Source organism: Patella vulgata, chromosome 1 (assembly GCF_932274485.2).
Source record: "Patella vulgata chromosome 1, xgPatVulg1.2, whole genome shotgun sequence".
Taxonomy (NCBI): domain Eukaryota; kingdom Metazoa; phylum Mollusca; class Gastropoda; family Patellidae; genus Patella; species Patella vulgata.
In genome coordinates, this window is record NC_065879.2 from 68,827,652 (window position 1) to 68,851,264 (window position 23,613).

At 36.6% G+C, this 23,613-nt stretch overlaps 1 protein-coding gene across 3 annotated transcripts in view; it reads right to left on the minus strand.

Annotated features, from left to right (window-relative positions):
* Positions 1–22,231, minus strand: part of LOC126822372 (protocadherin Fat 2) — a 58,868-nt gene extending 36,637 nt beyond the window's left edge. The window contains exons 1-24 of one of the 3 annotated variants that reach the window (XM_050551265.2): positions 22,090–22,231; positions 20,567–20,698; positions 20,043–20,171; positions 19,179–19,358; positions 18,257–18,444; positions 17,780–18,093; positions 16,959–17,208; positions 16,399–16,609; positions 15,791–15,952; positions 14,857–14,994; positions 13,905–14,060; positions 12,456–12,629; positions 11,656–11,846; positions 10,583–11,164; positions 10,049–10,241; positions 9,313–9,483; positions 8,536–8,685; positions 7,712–7,840; positions 6,803–6,997; positions 6,315–6,499; positions 4,582–5,206; positions 3,294–3,612; positions 2,788–2,798; positions 776–2,438 (exon numbers count right to left, since the gene is read on the minus strand). In XM_050551265.2, the coding sequence (XP_050407222.1) occupies positions 2,389–2,438; positions 2,788–2,798; positions 3,294–3,612; positions 4,582–5,206; positions 6,315–6,499; positions 6,803–6,997; positions 7,712–7,840; positions 8,536–8,685; positions 9,313–9,483; positions 10,049–10,241; positions 10,583–11,164; positions 11,656–11,846; positions 12,456–12,629; positions 13,905–14,060; positions 14,857–14,994; positions 15,791–15,952; positions 16,399–16,609; positions 16,959–17,208; positions 17,780–18,093; positions 18,257–18,444; positions 19,179–19,358; positions 20,043–20,112 (4,644 nt within the window). In that variant the 5' untranslated portion in view covers positions 20,113–20,171; positions 20,567–20,698; positions 22,090–22,231 and the 3' untranslated portion in view covers positions 776–2,388. Of the gene's footprint in view, positions 1–775; positions 2,439–2,748; positions 2,799–3,293; positions 3,613–4,581; positions 5,207–6,314; positions 6,500–6,802; positions 6,998–7,711; positions 7,841–8,535; positions 8,686–9,312; positions 9,484–10,048; positions 10,242–10,582; positions 11,165–11,655; positions 11,847–12,455; positions 12,630–13,904; positions 14,061–14,856; positions 14,995–15,790; positions 15,953–16,398; positions 16,610–16,958; positions 17,209–17,779; positions 18,094–18,256; positions 18,445–19,178; positions 19,359–20,042; positions 20,172–20,566; positions 20,699–22,089 lie in introns of those variants that run through there. The other 2 variants (XM_050551245.2, XM_050551255.2) reach the window with 2 other exon arrangements.
* Between the last annotated feature and the right edge of the window lie 1,382 nt (positions 22,232–23,613).

Here is a 23,613-nt window from a genome sequence, read left to right on the forward strand (position 1 = left end):
TTAGCATCGCTTGTTTTGTTAATAAATGTCTTATTAATAGTTTATATAACATTTCAGGCCTGAAGAAAGACCTGCAATGGACAGATTTAGCTCTTGCATAATGTATGTTTAAATATAGCAATCATATATGTGCCCCTTTTTTAGTCGGTTAACCTCTTCCAATTCTTTTAGCGCTCTGCAGGGAAGATGTTGTTGATAGATTTTTAACGAATTTTTATCGGCTTTATGCAGGGGAGGACTAGGGGAAAGAGGGGTAAGTTGTGTCACTTGGATCTGGAGTCCAAAGTTGTATCCATAATTGGCTGCCAAGATTGGTTTCACTACATAGTTTAAGAAGTTGTTCAACACTAGCATTATCCAGCCAATTTAACATCCCACTCACTTGAAAATCGGTCGTCTACTTGCTAGTCGGCCACCCAACGTTCACTACCCCAACGGTCGGAGTTCGCGAGAAAATGGTCTGATCCATGGTAGGTCGGTCTGTTTTAGTGTCGTGACAGTTGGAATTCGATACAAGAGTAGGCTGTAGTGCCGCTGTCCAGGCAAAATTTCTCTCATAGCACACTGTATGGCGTGTGTCCGTCTTCATTAGTACAGTACCACGTTAGACCCCATTTCATTTCATTTCATTTCGATATAATCTTATAATTGACAGTTAAAAGCGTGCAGTCTCAAAATAGTCATATTATAAATTTTATACCAAGGAATTTTGGAGAAAGTAACTCCTTTACACGGACAACTGGTTGTCATTAATTTGAAATTATACCCAAAAATCTTTTTATTCGATGTGTTCACCTTTTGCATCAGTGTAACCAAATTTTATTTCTAAATAAGTTATTAACAAAGGAATACGAAAATTTGGCAATCATGGAACAGCTCATCACATACATTAATTATAAAAAATTAGTCTCTGAGATGTACAGAATAATGTTGTAATAATTATAATTTTTGTACAAATTTGGCATTCATGGAATAACTACCACAGAAAATTAATGAAGAATTTATATTATTAAAGAAAGAATAATAATAATTAACAATACAAAAGCTTTAAAATATTTTTTTTTAGAAAACAAAGATCTTAAACATTTACAATTTCTTTATACACACTTATAAACTAAATTAAAAATTTCAATAGCACAATCCGATTAATATAAAATAATTATATAATACTTAATATCATTAATAAATTTTGATAGAATTTGTCAATTTTGGTATCACACATTCGACGCCTCAAATTAATAAACTAAAAAGCTAAAGAACTAATCCAATTTTAACACTAAATACTTCATCCAATGAGAAACAAAATACTTATTAGAAATTATCATCACAAGGTGATCAATAAAAGATTTACCGACCTCCCTATGAGTTAATAATATGTTTATTTTAAATGGCGATAGAAACTGTAATAGCTATTTTTACATTTTATACAGACTAAAATTGATTCATCCCATTATTTTCACTGTTGCTGTGTAATTCAGTGATTTTTAACAACCCCAGTATATTCTTTGTTTTATAAAAATTTAATTTCGTATTGTGTTTGTACATGTTAGCTATTTATTTGAAAAAAAAAATGTCAAGGTTAAGTTCAAGGTTAGAGTCAATATTTGTAACCAACAAGCGGTTGCAATGCAAGATCCGTCCACATTTTTCAAGAGTTGGACAGAGAATAAGCTACTCCCCCTTCCACAGGAAGATACGGTCCTATTCGCGCAAGTATCGAAAGGAACCCCAGCGTGGCTATTTTGTCGGATAAAATCGGATAAAAATTGTGACCTCTAGATGGTCCATAAGCTGAGAACGCGATTTTTCGTACAATCAGGGGCCATAATCAACGAAGTTACGATCCGATATTCGCGAATATCGAAAAGAACCGAGGTATTTGGGTAACGAACATACATTGTATATGTTAAGTTTCAACGGATAACAATGTGATTTTTCGAACTATCAGGGGCCGTAATCCATGAAGTCCGATACATGTTAATGTCGAAAGGATCCAAGATCTTTGAAATATAAACCTATATTTAAAGTGTCTTCAAAATCGGATAAAAATTGTGACCTATAGAGAACCCACAAACAAAATGTGAACGGCAGACGGACAGGGGGAACGACAATATACGTGGGCGTATCAAAATGTAAGTTACCAAACCAAACATAGAACTGAGTCAAAACACCGGGTTTGCGAAGTTTTTTGTTGTTTTTTGCGTGGATTATTTTGTCGTAATCGTATTAATCACAAATTGTTAGTTTTCACAATATGGTGCTATTCTATACTTTAGTTGTGTAGAGAGTAATGTCTTTAACGTAGAATCGCCATGGTATATATTATGGTAATCAGCTAGTCTCTGAATACACACTATTGTATTATAAATGCTGATATTGTCTGTGGTTTTAAGGATGCATGACCGGTGAGGGTCGAACACTGTTGTAACCTCCACTACCTGCAAAATAGAATAAAATTATTATTTTTATTATTATGAATATTATAATCATCAAATTATACATAGGTTTATATTGTTGAAATAACGCCCTTCCCCACCCACCACCACCACCACCAATGCTCTCCCGCTTTGCTAGAATGGTTCGATCGTGAAATTAAATTTCTATTAAGAGAGCAAGTCTTTGAAAAGTCACAGAAATTACAACGCATCTGCAAATTGTCGCAAAGTAACTAGTTTGTATTCAGTGAGTACACCTCCAACCCTAGTCCAGTCTCCTACCCTTACACACTAACTACATGACATAACATACCCTCGTTAACTTTAATATGACTTGTAGATACGGTACTACCTGGTCGTGATCTGAAAAATACAAAATATCATTCAATGCATTAGTTCTAAATCTAATGAGGAATCCCGGGGTGAGACGGGAAGGCTTAGACTTTAATGTCGAGTCAACACACCGTGGACATTCTGGGACTAACATGTGACATGTTCATTTGCGGCGCCAGACTTTTCCAGTACGGAGTAAAGGGGATGGAGTGGGCGTTGTAGCTTTTCGAGTTGACGCCATTTCGAGTATGTTCAGGATATTGGCATAGATCAGCTAGGAGCACACATTGGTCCATGGGGGATGGGGTGCATAACTGGTAAATGGTTGAGGCATATCTTTTTTTTTTATTAATATATTTTCACATTCTAGAGCTGGGCTCATTAGATCTAACAGAAGAATTCCCACACAATCCTGGAGTTGAATTCATCACAGGGTTACAAACTATGATACCTCATAAGTAAACCATGAACCAGATTCGGTTTTCAATATTTTAATATTATACATGACTTTAATTTAATACGTACGAGTAGTAATCTCCTCCGGCAATATCACTTCCATTGTTGCAGCACGTGCCTGATCCACCGCCTCCACAGTTCCCCAAACAGAACCGACAGCACAGGAACAACAAAAGGGCCAACAGAAGGGCAAACAATGCTACTCCAAGTACACTTAGTACAGCTATAGCTGCTGGCGAATTCAGGAAATCTTCTGAACTCGACGAAGCACTCGCACTTGCGCCTGCTCCTGCTCCGGCGCCTGCTCCTGCTCCGGCGCCTGCTCCAGTATCTGTTCCAGGATCTTGAGTAACGGGGACTATAATAGTGTTCACAACTTCAGGTGGTTCTGAAAATAAAGATAATATCACAATACCTGTCCGAGACGTCATAAAATTGGCAGCACAGAATCGTGCTACCGTTTCCAACAGCAAGATTATTGATTGGATGTATAGTACATGTAATCAGATATGATATTTTACAGTGTTCAAGACCGGACATGCTACTGAAAATAAAGAAATAGACTAGTCCTTGAATTAGCTTTTAAAAGGACTGAGAAGTAAAAATTTCACTTACTCCTCAAGGTGTTTCATCAGATAATTCTACACAGTGGCGGACACAGGATATTTTAAAAAAATTTTGAGGGATCGGGATGACAATGGAGATTTGTTAGGCATATCGGGCCAAATTTTACATTCGATTTCATCCCAACCAAGAAAAATATTAAATATACACTTATCATAGAAGCCAAATAATTTACAAGTACCATAGAAACAAGATAAGTAACAAATAATAAGTGAATTTTTATCCAGTTATTTGAAGGGGCGGGAGCACCTGTATCCCCACTGCATCTTCACTTAACACTGCTGGGGAATACGTTTTGCATGTAGTATACAGGCCAGTCCAATCCAATGGAGGTGGAGTTTCTCTACTTTCTCTTTAAACAGTCGCGGTTGGTACTCACACATCTTTTTAAAAATACAAACATTTGAGACTCCTGTTAATCTAGCCTTTTAGTTTACGCGGTAATTCAATTCTTGTTAACCAATCGTATCATGGCATAGAAAAGGCCGTTCAGTCCACCAACGACTTGCCTAAGCAGACGAGCCTTCCCTGTGACAATCGAGAATTTACCTATAATCACACCACAATGGCTTTCTATTTTTCAAATAATCGTTTTGTTTAAAGTACGCCTAAAATTTTATTTAGTGCTGTATATCATTTTCTGTGCTTATTTTTGGATTAACAAGAATAATTCTCTATGAATAACCACAGCATATTCATTGCATGGTTCCCCTACATTTAGAGTGAAACATACCTTGATAAACAACGTCAAAACGAGCTGTTGAAGATAAAGTCCCAGGATAAATTCCCTTGTCTCTAGCTTCTACGCTGCAGCTGAAGATAGTGCCGTAAGGGATCCCGCTCGTTGCCAAATCTTGTTTTAATTCAATGGTTCCATCACCCAGTACTCCTATATAAGGATCGCCACCATTTGTGCAGCTTCGTAAATAATATTCAATTCTCCCATTGGTCTTTTCCTCAAAATCTTTATCTGTAGCAGCCACCGTTCCGAGAACCTTTCCGACGGGATCTCCCGCTACGATATCAGTACCTGTGTAAGCAGCCTGATCAAAGAGAGGAGTGTTGTCGTTGTAATCCCAAATATTTATGGTAGCGGTTGCGGTTGCAGTTGACGTAGGATCATCTGGAGGCGTACCTGATCCAGCCTTATCTTTCAGGATCATCTCCAGTTCAATATTCTTTCCGTCGACGTTGTCGGGCTTATCTAAAGGATATTCACCGACTAACTGTATCTGACACTTGGCCGCATCAATAACTTTGAAATATTTAGCCTGTGGTCCTTTTAATTCTAGAGTAAGTTCTTCCCCCTCATCCGGATCAATACCTCGGCAGTCCAAATCTATTATACCGGTTTCAACCTGTAACCACAAATACTCCATTTTAATACTTATTTAAAAAAATAGGTCTAAGCTTAGGCAATATGGTTCAATTCGTACGGGGGGGGGGGGGGGTTGGATGGTTGGATGGCTGAATGGTTAGCGTGCGCGCGCTGTATCATAAAGTCTGCCATTGAGTCGACTGGCGTGGTTTCGAATCCCCGGTTGTACGTGGCAAGGAGTAGGGTCGCCTGTCCAACCTCGTGGGTTTTCTCCGGGTCCTCCGGTTTCCTCCCACTGCTAAAGACCCCTACGCGCAAGCGAATTATGTAAATAAAATTAGAAACCATATGTTAGTCCCGAAATGACCTAGTTTGTGTCGAGTGGACGTTAAAACCCATTTCTATCTATCTCTATCTACCAATTCGTACGACGCAATACTATAAACCCGAAAACACCGGAAAACATCGAAAAACAACCGGAAAACTACCGGAAAACACCATGTTATACTGAATACCGGAAACACCGGAAAAACACTAAATACCGGAAAACACACTAAATACCGGAAAACACCCTAAATAGGTAACCAGGAGCCTGGTCCTCTGTTTGCGGAGAGTTTGGGTTATGGTTAGGTTTTCACGTTGTTTTCCAGAGGACCAGCGGTGGATTAGGTTTAAGAATTTGGGGGAGAGGTTAAGTTTTCCGGTGTTTTCTGGTAGTTTTCCGGTTGTTTTTCGGTGTTTTCCGGTATATAGTATAGCCCTACGTACGGCATGACAGAGACGTTGAAAGCACATTCTGCCTGACTCATTTCAAAATGACTGCTTTTGCACTTATTGTTTTAAAACCACGCACCAAATTAGGTTTGATTTCGATTGTCATTTAAATGTCTGTTTAAACAGGGCTGACAGATCTATACATATCTAACGGTCGTTTCATTATAAAACTATAATGTTTCCGTATTTACCCCGTGTTACTGGCCTTTTCAGCTTTATAAATATATAAATTTAGCGATTACAATTTAAATGGATAAAGTTGGTGATTTTATAGCATGGTGTTTCGTATTCATGAGCTTGAAAACAAGAGAACACCGACGAACATGTTAATAACCGGAATTACTATGATCTAATTGTCATTATAGTTAGCCTACCTCTGAAATATTAGCAAAATATTTATCTCCTTTACTAAATGTGGGTGGTTCATTGACATCTTTTACATTCACTGTTAAAACTTGAGAATTTTCAGCTAAACAACCATCTCTAGCTCTGAATGTAATCCGATATTGTGTTGGTTCTGTTTCGTGGTCCAATTCTTTAGCCACTTTCACAGTAGCTTCTGTAAACAGAAACATTTTGAACATAACCAAATTATTAATGACAGTATGTATCTGATCTAATAAATATTACATTTTTATTTTGTTTCGTTTTGATTTTTTACAATACATAAGATCTAACACATTATTCAGAACGTCCTTTTGACGGCTAACTTCAGTTGTGTTATGTACCCGACTTCAATGAGTTTATAAATAGGTTTGTCGACAACGGCATTATGGAAACACAGAGTTTTTATTGGCTGTTTATAGCCCACTTGACGAGGGTTTACGTGCAGCATAAGTGCGTGATAAAGTCATCCACATACCTTTTCCAGTATCCGGAATTTCTACAGTAAAGAAATCGCGGTTGCCAGAGGGTTGTACGGTCCACGTGAGATCAAGATCATCACCACATACTTCATCAGTGAGTGTCACTTTCAAGATTTCGTCACCAATTTTTGCGGTCTCTTCAATATCTTTAGTAGTTGGTATATTAACGAACTTTGGTGGTTCATTCATATCTGTGGAGAATAAAACCCTAGAATGTTATAATCTAATTAAAACAAGTAATACAATGAACGCCATATGTAATACATGTATCAATGAAGCATGAGATAATATACTTTATTTTGGACTCTTCACAATAAATTAGGAATAGACGACTGGTGAATATTCAAGCATAGTGGGAGTGGTGATGTTGTATTTTTACGTCAATTTTATTTGTTGAATGTTCAGCTATGGTGTTTGTAATTTGTGTTTAAAAACATAATTAGATAGTAAAGTGTGTAATTTGATTTAAAGGAGGCAAGTCTTTGGCTCAATATCACCCACATTGCAAACAAGATTTATTGACCAATTTAAATAAAATTGATGTTGTTATCTTACCGCCAAAAGATGGGCTTCTGATATCCAATATTTAAGATCAAATGAAAATTTTAAAATTGGGAGACACATCGCGTGCCAGAATGGTTTCAAGCGCCATTTGTAATGACGCGTCTCGATGAACTAGGTTAAACATACACCACATTAGAATATTACTGATGTAGACCGGAACAACCAGACGCCAAAGACTGTCATTCAATTTCACCGAACATAACAGAATAGAAATTACAGTAAAAACAGAAACGACTGAATGTAATTCATAATACATAATCATTAAATGCGTTGCTACTCATTTGTGTCAAAGAATAGCGATTTTGCGCCTTTAACAGCACGTGAACAACCTATAAACTTACTCTGTATATTAACCACTATAGTACAAGTGACTGAATTTTGATGATTATCTGCGACTTGTACAAGCAGTTCTCTGACGGGTTCACGATCAACAAATCCCAAATTCATAGTCGTTGTTATTTTACCATCAACTGAAAGGTAAACAAAATTGCGTAAATGAAAATTCGTCTCAACTTCGGGTCTGAAATACTCCTCATTATAAAAGCTTGTTAGCCATATGAACTCCCCAAACAAGAAGTAGTAATAAGAGTACAGGATAAATTCAACATCATATTGGGCTGGATTCTGGAACCGAAAGTGATCCCGAGATCAATCAAAGGTCGCCAGTCTATTGGTTTAACAGTTTTGAAGCTACTCCTAAATCTGAATTGGTATCGATGTTATTGGTAGGATAGAATATAAATCTCCCAGTTCTACTCAAACTACGTTACTTGGTGACTGCTAAATTAAACTATTTATCAAGATGACACACTACTGTATGTCCGTCTTCATTATCCCGGTTAGGGAATGAAATGTAGGACGTTAAAAGTCTCCAGGGCAGATAATTTGAATACATGTCTCTCCCATGGATGAACCCAGGGGGTTACCATTTATCAAGATGGCACACTATGAGTGCGATATGGCGTATGACCGTCTTCATTAGTCCGGATGGTGCATGAAATGAAAGATATTAAAATCCATTTCATTTCCAAGTCTCTAGTTAACTATAAATTGACAGGTGTCGTGGACGAGACAAGTAATTTTTTCTCATTTCATAAGTTAAAATGGCTAAAAAAATGATTTATCTTCACTTTGTTTTATATATATATATATTAGCAGTACTTACATCTACCAACTCGAAAAGCCGGAGCGGCACCATTTGGAGGGTTACTCAGTAAATTGAAAGTATGAGAGCTAGAATCTTCATCGTCAACAGTGATTGTATTTATCACTTCACCAGCTTTTGTTAGTGCTTTAGCGTCAGCTGATAGAGTTGCTGAAATACGCATGTTGTAGACTTCAATTTCATGGTCTTATATGCATAATATCTCGAATTGCTCTTTAAGAGCTCAGACACCCGGACGTCCGTGTGGACATGGGTGACGACCTCCCAAGTCCACATGGAAATGTGGGCGTGTATAATACTGACAAAGAAAATAGTATTATGTTTGACAACAACAAATATCGTTGTAGAAAGGTAGCTCAGATTAAAACACGGTAACTGCTTTCCATTCAATACCTGTCCTTATTTCATTGTATTCAATTAGTAATTACCGTTTAAACAGTACATTTTCCAAATCTTTCTTCCTCACACTCCCTTATAGGGGGGTTGGATGGTTGAATGGTTAGCGTGCGCGCGCTTTATCATAAAGTCTGTCATTGAGTCGACTGGCGTGGTTTCGAATCCCCGGTTGTACGTGACGAGGAGTAGGGTCGCCTGTCCAACCTCGTGGGTTTTCTCCGGGTCCTCCGGTTTCCCCCCACTGCTAAAGACCCCTATGCGCAAGGGAATTATTGAAATAAAATTAAAACCATATGTTAGTCCCGAAATGACCTAGTTGTGTCGAGTGGACGTTAAACCCCATTTCGCTCTCTCTCTCTCTCACACTCCCTTATAACTTACCCGAAGGCAGACAAGAAGGTTTAGGATCCTTGTTCTTCTCAACATCAATATTAAAAGTTTTAACAACGGACCCACCGCCATATCTGTCTATACATCTAACAGTTACAGTATACTTTGATATAGAACGATAATCTAACTTCTGTCTACCATTGTAATATACAGCGTAGCTTGCTATACAGTTGAAAATAAAATGTGAAGTTGAATACGAAAATAAAATTCAAAATGGAATAGGAAAATAACAGTGTAATAAAAGACTTAGACATGCATTATGCAAGAACTAAAGCTGCCTATTGCAAGTCTTTATTTAGGCTTTAGATGTTATAAAATAATTAGACCTATATTTACACGACAAGCTCAAAATCAACTCTGTATACCCTCGGATGGCTTGGATACAGCTTGGATTTAAAATTAAATCAAGCAATGGCCGACCAAGCTAACGTTTAATGTTAGTCACTGACGTCAATACCGGAAACTGGTACCATAGTCATTGAGAAGGTTACTTGGGGTGAAAAGCAGGAGACTAAACCCGAATACATTCATGTCAACAATTGGTTTATACGCTGATGGTACCCATGGAATGATTAAACAGCCAATATCCGTTCAAAAAGCGCACATTCGTAAATATATTTATCTACCCCTGTCGTTTGTCGTCAAAGAATTGGTTGCCAGTCAAGACAATCTGTCATACTATTTAATTTACCATATGGGAATCATTTGCTTAGATCTAAATACCCACCATCTGCTTCTTTTCTGACTTCAAAAGCCTCGGTGTTTGGGTTTACGTTATCAGTAACACATTCCAGTAATGCTTTATCTGCTGTATCAGCATCTGTAAGTGTAATGTCAGAGTTCGGTACCTTCCCCGCAACAACGTCATCTTCTTTCCACTTTCCCACATCATCTAGACCTGCTAGTTCTAGTGGTTGATTCTATAAACATAACACAGAGAATATCATGTAAAAATATAACAGAAACGGTTTATTAAGAGAATGTTCAAAGACAATGAGTGGAATCAAGTGTTCGGAAAATCCCTAAGAACATTCTCGGCCAACACCAGAATAGAATACTGGACCTCCAGGTTACGGAACCAACGTCTTTACTCATTGGGCCACCGCGGCTCCCCTATCTCCAAAAGGCACGATAATGATATACGATCACCCTAAACTAACGAAATGTAGGCTATATTCATACATATTTATTTTCTAAAATTAGAAGCAATTGGCATAAAATTTAATGTGGATACAAAAAACCTTAAGATATTTTGACTTACCCATGTAAATATAATAGGAGCAGTACTAGATAGAGGTCCTGGGTTAATTCCCGTATCTGTGGCCTTCACCTTCAAATTAAACTGTGTGTTGTAGTGGCCGTTTAAGGATTTTAATAACCTAAGTTCACCAGTTGGTGACATGTCAAAATATTCATTAGCGGAATCAAGACTGTAGACAATATTTTTATTGATGTCTTCTTTGTCCTTGTCAGTAGCTGTCACCGCTGCACCGCCTTTGACTGGTATCGTTTGTCCAACCGTCAGAAGTTCATATAATTCATACTCATAAACTGTCGGATCAAGTTCCGGAGTAAAATCATTGATGTCGCGAAGGTTTATGTCCAACTGAGTTGTCCCAAAGCCACCTAGACTGTCGGTGATCTTCACAGTAAAACTGAGCATAGTCTTCGCAGCAGCTGCATCCACATCAATTTCTTTAATGTTAGTGATTTCTCCAGTTGTTGGGTTGATATCAAAGAATGAAGCATCTTCTTCAGTATAGTTTAGCGAGTAAGTATAAGTCTGTGTGGCTTTTTCTTCGTCTTCGTATTGGAAATCTGGTTTTGCCTTAACAGCCCCGACCTAATGAAAGACAGATATACACGGATTAATTAATAATATTCAGTCTTCTTCGTTATTTCTTTTTGTTTTGTCCTACTATATGTGTAATTCTTATTCGGAGGTCTAACCTTACATGCCCAAAATGGAATACAAAATAACATATATTTCGTAAAATTTGTTTTCGACAAACACAGGAGCCGAATTTAGAAATAAATATATTTGATTTTCAAATAAAAAAAATGATAACTGGTATTGCTATGTTCAATCAGAAAGTCTTAACAGTGAACTCAAAATAGAATACAAAATTTATATGTCTTAAAATTGGTTTTAGGCCCATATTTAAAAACGAATAGTTTTGGTTTTCAAATATAAAAATATCATAACTTTTACATCCCAGATTCATCCTTAGTTGTAATCATGCAAACATAGTTATTTGAGCTCTTCAAATGAGAAGTGGTATTTCTGAGCAGTCTCTGAATTGTCGAATAATAAGATCTAGACTTTCAACTCACCTGTCCTTCATCAACAGTAACAGTATAAAGTGGTTTAACGAAATAAGGTTTATCATTGGTATCTGTTATACTTATAGTTAAACTACCAGTAGCAGATAAATAACCATCAGTTGCCACACATATAAAACTATATAACTTGTATGGTCCTTCAAAGTCAAACGATTTACCCGGAGCTAACGTTATAGTCTTCACTGAAACAGACAAAGGTACCTAGTTAAAGTAGTTCTTTAGAAGGATATAGCTTTCTGTATATAAATACAAATTTGATGACAAAGAGAACTGTATTGGGTATAGTGCCGGATTTAGATGAAGAGAGGACTGTAGGTTGCTACAGATGACTAAGACTACCTCACCTATCAAGTCCCCCAACCTCACGACTAGATGAAATTGAAGGACAAATTCTATACATAAATCAATGCTAGTGTTGAGTACTATTCTGGAACGAAGGTAGAACATTTTCTGAAGGGTTGTGTAAACACATGATAGCATGTTTAAGGTATATTCACCATGGTTGGTTGCCCCCCACCCCCCGCAAGCTTCAGTCAGCCAATCGACCACTGGTAGGGCTAATTATCAGATCGGCAGACCGAGCCAAAACAACACAATACACAGTTGTACTTTTACTAGTAAATGATATACACTGTAGTCTGGAGTTCGACCCTTAGATTACTTTTGGCAACACAACAGGAATGTTTTGGGTGTGTTTGGTTCTTAAAAAGTACATACTATATTAAGGAACTCAAACGTTATTTTTATTTATGAGTCAAAGATAGGGGTCTTTAAGAAGTAATTATACATACGCTTTTTATCTAATTCAAATAGCGGAACCTCTGTTTGTGGAGTGATATCACATTTGATAGTTGTATTTTCACCATCAGTTACATCAAATGTATGTAGAACTGTTCCTGGTTCTGTATCTTCTGGTAATGCGATCGTGTTATTTGCTTTGGCAAAAGTTGGCGCCACATTCAGATCTGTTGATTAAACGATTATAATACAAATACCTTAAATTAATGAATTATTTTTCTACCAATGTGTGTTGCTTTGTGTGTTCCTTTAGGCAATGTGGATTTGGCACGTTATTCGGGATTCACCAATGACGACCCAGCACGTTATTCAGGATACGCCAAACTCTTTGTTAGTCGGCCACCCCACGTGCACTTAACCATACAATCGGAAGTAGCGAGATAATGGTCAGGTACAAGTTTCATTGCCGAATCCAGAATAACGTGCTGACTTCTTATTCGTCATTCGCGAATAACGAGCCAGTCTCCGGGGTTGAGTTCGGCCGAGACATTATTGCCCAAAAATGCCAATTACCAGAAAGACCCTCAGCCCCCAACAATAGAAAAAAATCATTGGATTTTATTAACTTTAAAATGAAGTTAGTATTAATTTTTTTGTCTACGAAGGATTTTTTATTTTTGATTTCTAGCTCAAAATGACAGCAAAAGTATTGCTACCCACGTAATCATTATCACCAGACCCCTAGTTACACACCTTTGTTTGGGTTTTTAAATCAAATTAAAACAACACTACTTGTTAAAATATTTGGTGTCTCGCATGAACCAACATTACAGATCTGGAACCTTCGGCTTCTATTTACGAATTAAAATCACATGTTTTTCAATTCCTTTTTCCTTTTCTTTCTTTCTTTCGTTTTCTATTCCGTATTTTATAATCTGGCGAGTTATTATCATTATGTGTGTACGGTAAACACTAACAGCCAATGAAAGCGCAGCTTTTCCAATTACATCGTCCTCTGATATATTCATAAACCAACTAGTCTCGTTTATAACTCTAAATAGCAGGTGCTCTGAATATGTTAGTTCTTTAGTGTAAAAAGCCATAAACATATTTAAATTATGCCATCACCAGAGTCAAAGACATAATGTGGCTGTTTCTGATTCATCCATAGAAGGCCCCGGCATCGATCCCGGGCTTTGCGAAGAAAGTTCCTCGAGATTTTCCAGTCTGGTCCACATGTCAGTGGTTCAGAACTGATGACCTGACAAGAAAAAGCGTCTAATCTTTCGGATGGGACAAAAACCGAAGTCCACTCGTGTGCCATTGACAGTTTGCATTTAATGAAGATGTATGTGGTAACACCGCTGTCTAGGACAATTTTCCCCATACACACTGCATTGTGTATGCTCGTCTTTATTAACCTGGTGGCTGTATTACGTCGGACATTAAACACCGTTTCATTTAATTTCTTAATTAGGTAGACATGCCATCTGATAACATACCTGAAACTGTAACATCTATATAACACTGCACTGGAACAAATACTGTTTTGGAACCATCTAGTACTTTGTGGTTACCATCAAAGATTGTCAAATTCCACTGGTAAGAATCTGTCGATTCTAGTCTTAAATCTTTCTTAACCTTAACAGTACCCGTATCTAGTAATACAAAGAACATAAAAAGTTATTGCCCATGTGTATGCGCACCCACCCACACCTCCAATAAATTTCCAGTGTCCATTTGATTTACACTGTTAGAAATAAAAAGACAATATAGGTTGGAGTGATCATAATGAAATCAACAAAATATATGGAAGGATCTAACGATGCTGATAATTGAAATTATTTTAGACAAACTGTTTCTTTGTTATGATCCCACCTTATGAACAATCCAGTTTTCGAAGTCTGACATTTCTAGTTTAATTGTTTTTGATTTAAAGTAGCTAAGTCTCTTACTCAATATCATCCAAAGTCTTATACTTTGAAAACACGAATTATCTGTCAATTCAAATCAACATTGATGTTGTGATCTTACCGGGAAAAGATTGGATATCCAATATTTAAGACAAAATAATCATTTTACCATTGGTACACGAATCGTGTACCATAGCGCGTTTCAGCCCTCATTTGTAACAAGTGACCAGAAAAAACGAGGCTAGACATATTCCACAACTCATGTCAAACGGTGACGCCATATCTTATCTGGAGAGCATGCGCAATAGACTGTAATAACCAGACGCTAGAAATTACCATTCGGTTGAGATAAGCGATTTGAAATTAGAGTCAAAACGGAAACGATTGAATGTAAATCAGTTTATATACAATCAGATTACATTATTATAGGCGTTGCGACCCATTTGGGCCAATTTCTAGGTCCCAAATATTAGCGATATAGCTCCTTTAAACACTGCATATTTTCAAAATTATTTACGAACCACGTGATTGGAAAACATACCTGAATCAAAGCGATAGAAACCATTCTCAGGGTATGAACTAAACGTAATTTGTAGTGGGTCATTTTCTGGGTCATTAATAACTAGGTCATAGACCACGGCATCAATTGCATTGTTTAATGCACTGATTGTGATTGAAGCTGAAATGATATGAAGAAAAAATGGCATTGCATGTAAGGAAACTAAAATAGCTAACAGGGTAGGCCTCTTCTGACCAATCGAATAGCAAGGTATCAATGATTACACGTGTGTATTTTTCAAATCAATCTTGGCCCGTCTATAGCAGATAATATTAAAAACGGGTCGGAGTCTATGTTACCTTAATATTGTTAAAATAAAGGGTGAGATACCAGTGCCTCGTCGTTATTTGGACTATACCAGTAAGACTTTTCTGATTACGCATGCCCATTGTTCAAACCAATGTGTACGCGTCTGTAGCAGGTACTATTAAAAACAGGCTAGAGTTCATATCTCCGTTATTTCGATTGTGCCAATATGAGTATATAGCCCACCTCTTCATAGTTTTATACATACATTTTATACATTTTTTATATTTTTAACAATGGAGCTCACTAAACATAACACAGTGATAGTACATGCTGTTATATGCTTTCTCCCATCGTCATTGCAAGAGGAAAAACAAAGAAAAAATGGTGTTTCCGAACCCCAATATGTTATTTGAGCGGTCAATCATAAAGTACTGGCTCTTTCTCGCACTGTATAACAAGGGCGTGTGGGGATCCTCGGTCGAAATCAATTACATATATTATCAAATAAGGGACAACTATGGACTTCCTAAATGAAAGTTTATCAATATAATCAAAACTCCCAATCGCGATGTATTATCGGGTGTTGTAGAAAAGGTAAGTATAGCCACACCCACCACTACTATGAAATTATACGAATTGTGAAGTACCAGAAAAAATTAATATCTACCTGTTGGACTACATTTAGCTGTGGGTTGTTTATTTGGTGCGACTTCTAGTTCAAGTATACCTGTATCTGAACCTCCATTACCATCTGCACATTCTAAATTTATTTCGAAGTGCTCGCCATCTAATTCATAGAAGGATGATCCTCGATATCTTACATTGAATTCTGTAAGAAAAATAACTACCCTGTATTAGTGTTACAAATGAATAACCCACTTTTCTAGGTCTCGATGCCTACAAGGTTCGGATATTGTTGTGATAAGGTCCGAACCACCTCACTTCAGTCCAAACTGAGTATGATTTACTTTACACTAAGCATTTAGTAGGTTTGGGGGTCGAGTTGGTTGGTGGTAGATCTCTCTCTCTCTCTCTCTCTCTCTCTCTCTCTCTCTCTCTCTCGTGATTTTGCATTTTACCATTAGGCAATGTATAATACACAATGTATTTAATACACAATGTATTCAACACTGATACAAGTAACTGAATGGCGTCCATGAGTGAATATGTTTTGGTAGGCTACTTTAGAACTTTTTTTCGTCAATGAAATCTCTTAAATTAGCCACGTGAGGCAAGAATGACATTTATACCGTAGTAGTTTTCTTTCATATTTACCTCCTGGGGTAGCTGACCCACTGACAGAAAATGCATTGGTAAGTTTAGTTTGGTCTAAAGTAGGTGTCGTTGGAACAACACTTGGTATGGTACAAGTTACTTCATCATTTTCCACATCTTCAGTTTTGAAGGTAAAAACATCCTTTGATGTCGTCTGATCTTTGGAAGTGGCAGCTGTAGCCGGTAGACCTAGTATCTTAGGAGCTTTATTCTGTGAACGAAAGGAAAGAAATGTAACATTTCCAGTGTATCTTCTCGCAAAAATGATTAAAGGTACTGGTTCACTTGTTGGAAGGTCCCAGGGTGTTAGCGTGAATATATCCTGGGGAATTGTCAGTCTAGTTTCCCTTTAAGTCAGTGGTGCAACGACGCCAAGGAACATCCTCTAGTCGCCCACGTCCCGTGTACAGTTGCGTAAAATTGAATAAATCAATAAAATCAACCTATGAATAATTACACGGATATAACGTATTTTGGTCGATTTTCTGAAATTTAACATAACTTAAAAGATTTAAACAAGAGCAATTATTGTTGACTAAAATTTCGAAATAGTTTCTTACCCATACGCCTTCGATGGTAATTGTACTACTCAAACCACCTAGATCCGTAGCCAATATTTCTGCCCTGAAATTACCGTTGTATGGAGCAGTAACAGCTTTCTTTAACAACACATCGCCATTAGTTAAAACATCAAAGTGATCAGCTGCATCGGGTGACTCCGATTTTAAACTATATGTAATCATAGCATTTGGTGGTGAGTCTTTATCAATTGCTTTAACAGTTAATAGTTTGGAACCTGCTGCTGTTGACCTAAAAGAAAATATATTTCTCAACTTTAACACAGATATTCAATTTGTGTGTTACACATACATTTTACCTTTCGAAATCCCACCGGTACCCAATTACATTTGAATGGACTGGAAAACAAGGATCAAATCGAAGAGGCCGTGATTCGAGACCCGGTTATAGAGCGACAATCAAATATGCAACCGCCGTGTTCTGTAAAGATCCATTTATACTGAGCGCAAACGCAGACATAAATGCGACCACACTGAGAAGGCGATTTTTCGAGCGACACATTGTTCATACTGAAAGTGACGATACGCTCTGAATTTGCAGATGAAACTGGAGCATTGTCAATTTGACCATATATGCTTTTTGACCTCGCACTCAGATTGGCTAGTAAAAAACATTCAAAAAGTAGTTAATAAATTAAATGCGATTGCCGCGTTAGCATTCGCGCTTTGTATAAATTACCACTTATAGCATCTCTGGGATTTGTCCAGACTGATCGCCGATATTTTATTGCGCTAAATAGAAGATACGCCCCTGATATTTGATTTTATGTTTGATGGTGATAAACGATTTAAATAATACTTACGTTGAAATATTAAAGGAATTCGAAGATGAAGCAAATTCCGGTGTCTCGTCATTTTTGTCAGTTATTCTAACCAGTACTGTCGCTGTATCTTCACCACTAGTTGCATCCCTCACTCGTATAATCAATTTAATAGGATTATCATCAACTGCAGTTAGTGTTTCATAATCAATAGCAACATTATTGGATATCTCTCCAGTTAATTGGTTCTGAACTGAAAACATACCGGGCTTTGACGAGTTGACAATTTCATAAGAAAGTTGATCATTTTCTGGATCTGACGCTTCAAAAGCAGGATCGAACGTAATAGATCCAATCTGGAATGAAATTGAAAGTATTGTAAGATTGATCAGTAACCACTTTTATTTCAGAATCATTCTGTAATTCAGAGCCTTAACTGGGACAACTAGGCTTTTTGTCTTTTTCTCTTCGTCTATTAAATGAGCGTGTAAATACAATAGAAATGCAAAGCAGACTTACATCGCCCTCCTCTACGTTTTTGGAATAAGTTCTTTTTGTAAATTTGGGTGGATCGTTTTCGTCAATAATACTGATAGGAATGGTGAATTCGTCCGATTTAAACCCATCATTAACAGTTATTTTAATAGAGTAGCTGGATATTTTCTCAAAATCGAATTGCTGTCCATCTTTGATCGTAAAAGCACAAGCTGAAAGAATAATACAGAGATGGTGAAATGAACACAACATTAATCATTGTTTTATCCACAAACTAAACATTAATCAAAACTCACTTATTAAACTAAAAATTCGTAAATGGTGTACCCATATCTCACAATCATATAATGGTGTACCCACCTCTCACAATTATATACTGGTGTGCCAACAAATTACGAATTCATAAATCGCGCACCCACAAACCGAGAATTCATTAATGGTGCATCCTGAAACTCAGAATTACTAGATGGCGTACACACACAGAATAAATCAAACGTTTACCCATAAATATTCAGTGGTGTATCCATAAAGTTGGGATAATCTACGGTTTATTCATAGTAAAAGCATAATATGTCCATCAAAATTAATCAATGGTTGACCGACAAACTCTAAACTGTACCAATGGAAATATAATTTATCAATGGTATACCCTAAAACTCAACGATGTGTCAAAAAAAAAGTCTTCAACGAGGTTTGTACTAAGCTCGGATACTTCATTGTTGCATCTCCAAATCCAATATGTCAGAAATGAATAAATATGCGCCAACCCAAAGACTAATAAATCTGTCATCCTAGCAATGTGGTCATAGCGAATGCACAAATTCAATAATGACGAATAGTGTACGCAACATCAATAACTGGATTAATTATATATAAAAAAAATACAAGACAATACTTAATTACGTTTATGATCATTACCACGTAATTCAATTTAAGATGCACTTACTAGAGGTGTCAAAATCTAAGATAGTTGTAGCCGTAGCCGGTGTAAAAACAGCTGAATAACTCAATTCGTCATAAACTGTCGTATCCTGTGTTATGCATTTAAAAATCTCACTACCACTTGGCGTATTCTCTGGGACGCTCACAGTCTGCATGTTGGTAATTACGGGTTTATTGTTAAAATCTGGAACATTAAAAACAAGTACCATTTGTTATGCTACACTATATGATAATAACTGGTTTGGCCACGTTATCTGTCTAGCAATCCACAGTTTTAGCACCCACCATGATCATTAGTCACTATAGAGCAATCAGCTAATTCTTAGGATAATAGGTACGCTGTTTCCGTATTGTATATGAATCCAGAGTAACGTCTTTGCAAGTAACTAATCAAGTAACAAAGGGCCTCGCCATCTTAATATAAGGTCAGTGTTTAGAAGAACTAACCGGGCTCCCGATTCCTCATAACGGCGATATCTTTCCGAGAGAACAGTCATCGTTGAAGGAGTTAGGTCTGAGTTCAAGGACCGTGGATAATAACTGATATAATATCATATTTGTTGTAGATTCCCGTATTACTTATATAAACAAATACCTGGAATAATACGATGTTCCAGATTTTCATTCATTATATTAAAAGTGCACAACGTGAAGTCAAGTAATATATACTGAACTGAATTGAAGCCCATAGTGAAGTCAAAATATCGAAGTCCAGGATGGTGTCATGTCTTTTATTTGATTCGTGTCCTTGGATTCTTACATAGTTCCTGTATGACTGTGGTGTCACAGTGTAATATCACACTGTGTGACCGTACCGGGTAGAAAAAAATGCGGGAATGAAAGTTTTTAGATTTGTATTACAGCTTACTTGTCATTGTAAGGGTTAATTCTGTAGTGACGTCAGCAGCAGGGCTACCATCAGAGACTTTGATATCCATGACAACTGTTTCATCATCTGATAATCTCAGATCGTTGGATGTTATGATGTTACCATTATCTACAATAAAAATTAGTATACAGTCTGAACAAATATTCTATTTCATTTCGATCTATAGTTTATTTCTGGTGTTTAATAAAAAAAAGAGGTAACTAGGTAAGTGTATTTAGTGGGACGCCCGAGATCGACGAAAGAAAAACCACGACGGTGGAAGGCGACCGCATTATAATATAATTTGATCTCCACAAACATGCGTAGTCCCATCACTTGATACAATCGATCCTAGCTGGCAATCAAAACGAAAAGTCCAAAGGCCGGGACATAAGAAATAATCACTATTAGCTAGAATTGTCCTGCCAGGAAAATTTGCTAAAACCAGCCAAATAAATAATACACAAAAATAGTCACTGTAATAATATACATTGAACCAAGTTAGGGATATAACAAATACTTACTGGAATCTATGCTGAAACCAGCTACCGAATTTACAAGACTATAAGTTAGAGCATCGCCGTCTTGATCTGTAGCCAGTAAAGTATATATTGTTGATCCTGGTGTTGATGTAGGCACATCAACAGTTCCACTGTCTACAAGAATGCGTACATTACTATAGTAGTTTGAGGTTCCATTTACACAAGTCAATGACTTTTAGTGATAACCATCCAGAATTCGTTTAACATTCGAATCCATGCGCATCAGTCAGAACTATCATAAACAATTACAGCCAAACAAAAAGTTAAAATTAACGGCGGAATAGAAAAAATATCCAATCAGTCTGATAGTCAAGTCCTATTCAGTGTAGACACTATTTTGTTTTGGACCCCGTTTCGCAAAAACTTAAATCTCCTTAAAATCATCTTAAATAAAATTTCATCCTTAATTAAGATAGATGTGTTTCACAAAATGATTTTAAGCATTTTGGATAAAACCCACTAAAATAATATTTTAAGTTAAAGTTTTATCTTAACTAAAAATAGTGGTGGTTCACAAAACTATTTTAGGAACAATTTCAACTAAAATCAGTTTTAACTTAAGATAGCCGTCACCCTCTCCTAACTTAAAATCACGACATTAACAAACATTGCTTGTTAGATCTACTGCGACATATAGATAGATTTGGAATAATGATAATATTGCCAATGGCCCGGGTCATAATTTTAACATATCATCATTCACAAAAACAATTCTCGTTCAATTTCTTTTTATTATTGCATGTGAAATATAGCTGCAATTTAAGCAATTAGATGACGCCCCACACCAAATTAAAATCCGAAGGAAAAAAAACAAAAAAGAAAAAAAAAACGAAAAAAAAAAACAGTAAACAAAACTCTTTGTTACTATTATATTAACATATGATTCAAGTATAAATTATATTTTCAAATAATTAAACATACATTATGCAAGAGCTAAATCTACATATTGCAAGTCTTTATTTAGGCTTCAGATGTTATAGAAATTATTAAGTAGACCTTTATTTACATGACAAGCTTAAAATCAACTCTGTAGACCCACGGATGGCTTGGATACAGTTTGGATTTAAACAGTCGTCCATTTAAAAGTGAATCAATAAATGGGGGACCAAGCTAACGTTTACTGTTAGTCGCTGATGTCACTACCAGTAACTGGTGATGAAAGGCCTGCCAAGCGAGACTACCATAGCCATTGAGCATGTTACTTGATAATCGAGAATATTTTAGTGATTTTACCTTAAGTTTTTGTGAAACAGGGCCCAGGACAAAATTCGTTGCCGTCAAAGAAGCGGAGACAATATCGGATGGAGCTATCGGAATTAGCTTTTAAAAACAACGTTAAGCCTGTCTTGTATGGGCAGATTTTAAAATCTGCTAGGCTGTTGTCAAAATCTGTTAATTAGAAAGGAAATTGTCCGCGCTCAATTGGTCTACATCATCGTTGCATTTAACTTGCATACTTAACAAACGTCTTTCGACAGATATCTTACACAGAATCCTGTACTTACATTTGGAGCTAACAGTTGGAGGATTATTTTGGGTAACATCCACGGTCACAGTCCTGGTATCTTTAATCTGTTCATCATTTTTACATGCTACAGTTAAGGAGTATTGAGTGTCAACCAGTGGGCTACCCGTCCGCTTGAAATATAGACAAAATTCTGAAAAAATGAAAAACAACACAAAATATTGCTTACATGATCTGAAAATGATGTGACAATACTTCGACGCTTTTAACCCTTGTGCAAATACAAAGGGTGTTTCTAACTGGCTCATAATTGTCTGGCGAGGATTTTAAACATTGTCAGCTACTCTACCTAAGGTTTAATACTACAATTAGAACGGCAGTGAGACGGTGGCAATATTCACCAGTTGACAAGAAACTAAAATTATTACATTATCGGAAACAAGGGATCTACGTTGACCCCCCTCCCCCCGCTTCAAAGAATTATTACAATTAGCTGGTTTTTGGGACTAATCTGATCTGTGCCCGGTACAAGCCCTGTATTTGAACAATTTCTTACCGATGATATTGTGTTGATCATTCTAGTATGCTATTTCTATATCTAGGAATTCTATATGGAAATCACAAAATTGATTTTCAAATTTTGATGGCGATTTCAAATATGTAGCTCTAGTATTTCAAAAAACATTATGTATACAAAAAACCGCTCTATGAACCGGGGTCCTAGATTACCCCTTGTTTCCTACTAGGTTTTTCGTGCGACGTGTTTGCACAAGGTGAGGTATACGACTAACACAAGGCTGAATCCCAGTGTTTGCTACTATAAACTCTCCTCATTAGGTCAGTGTTTGTTCTTGTCGTCTTATAGACTGAACTATTTGAGCAGAAATCAGATCTTCGACGGAATTTTCAACGTGGATTGATATCTTAAGTATGTCACTTATTGACATGGTCTGTCGAGAGAACGACAATATTATGTGAAAGGGCTGTACATAGTCTAGATAATCTCAGGTAGTAAACATCTGATTTAGCTGCCACAAGGGTATGTACTTGACCATTAGTTTAATCCCGCTCTATACCAACGATATATATATATATATATATATATATATATATATATAATTGAAATTAAAGATGGCAAAATAAAACTACAATTTTATGCTAACGTTTTCACCGCGATAGCGGCTCTTCAGGCATTTATTAAACAATAATTCAATTAACAATAGTCTATGACGTCACAATGTCATAGTTACATTATTATACAGGCAAGGGTAGTAATTTCTTAGCCTACAGACTACAAATATTGAATCCCACCACGGTCTTTATTTTATTTAATTTAATTATTCTCTTATTTAGAATTAAGTTTCGGGTGGTACTTCTCAATAAAATAGTTTTCTTTTGCCTCCAAGAGGTCGTGTTATTTTGCCATCTTTAATTTCAGTTATATATTACCAAAGAGCAGCTTTAATTAACTATTCTACTACATATATATATAGGCATGTTTCCCTATACACGTTTCAGCTTGGTTGAAATTATATATTTATAGTTCTGATTTTCTGCCGGATTG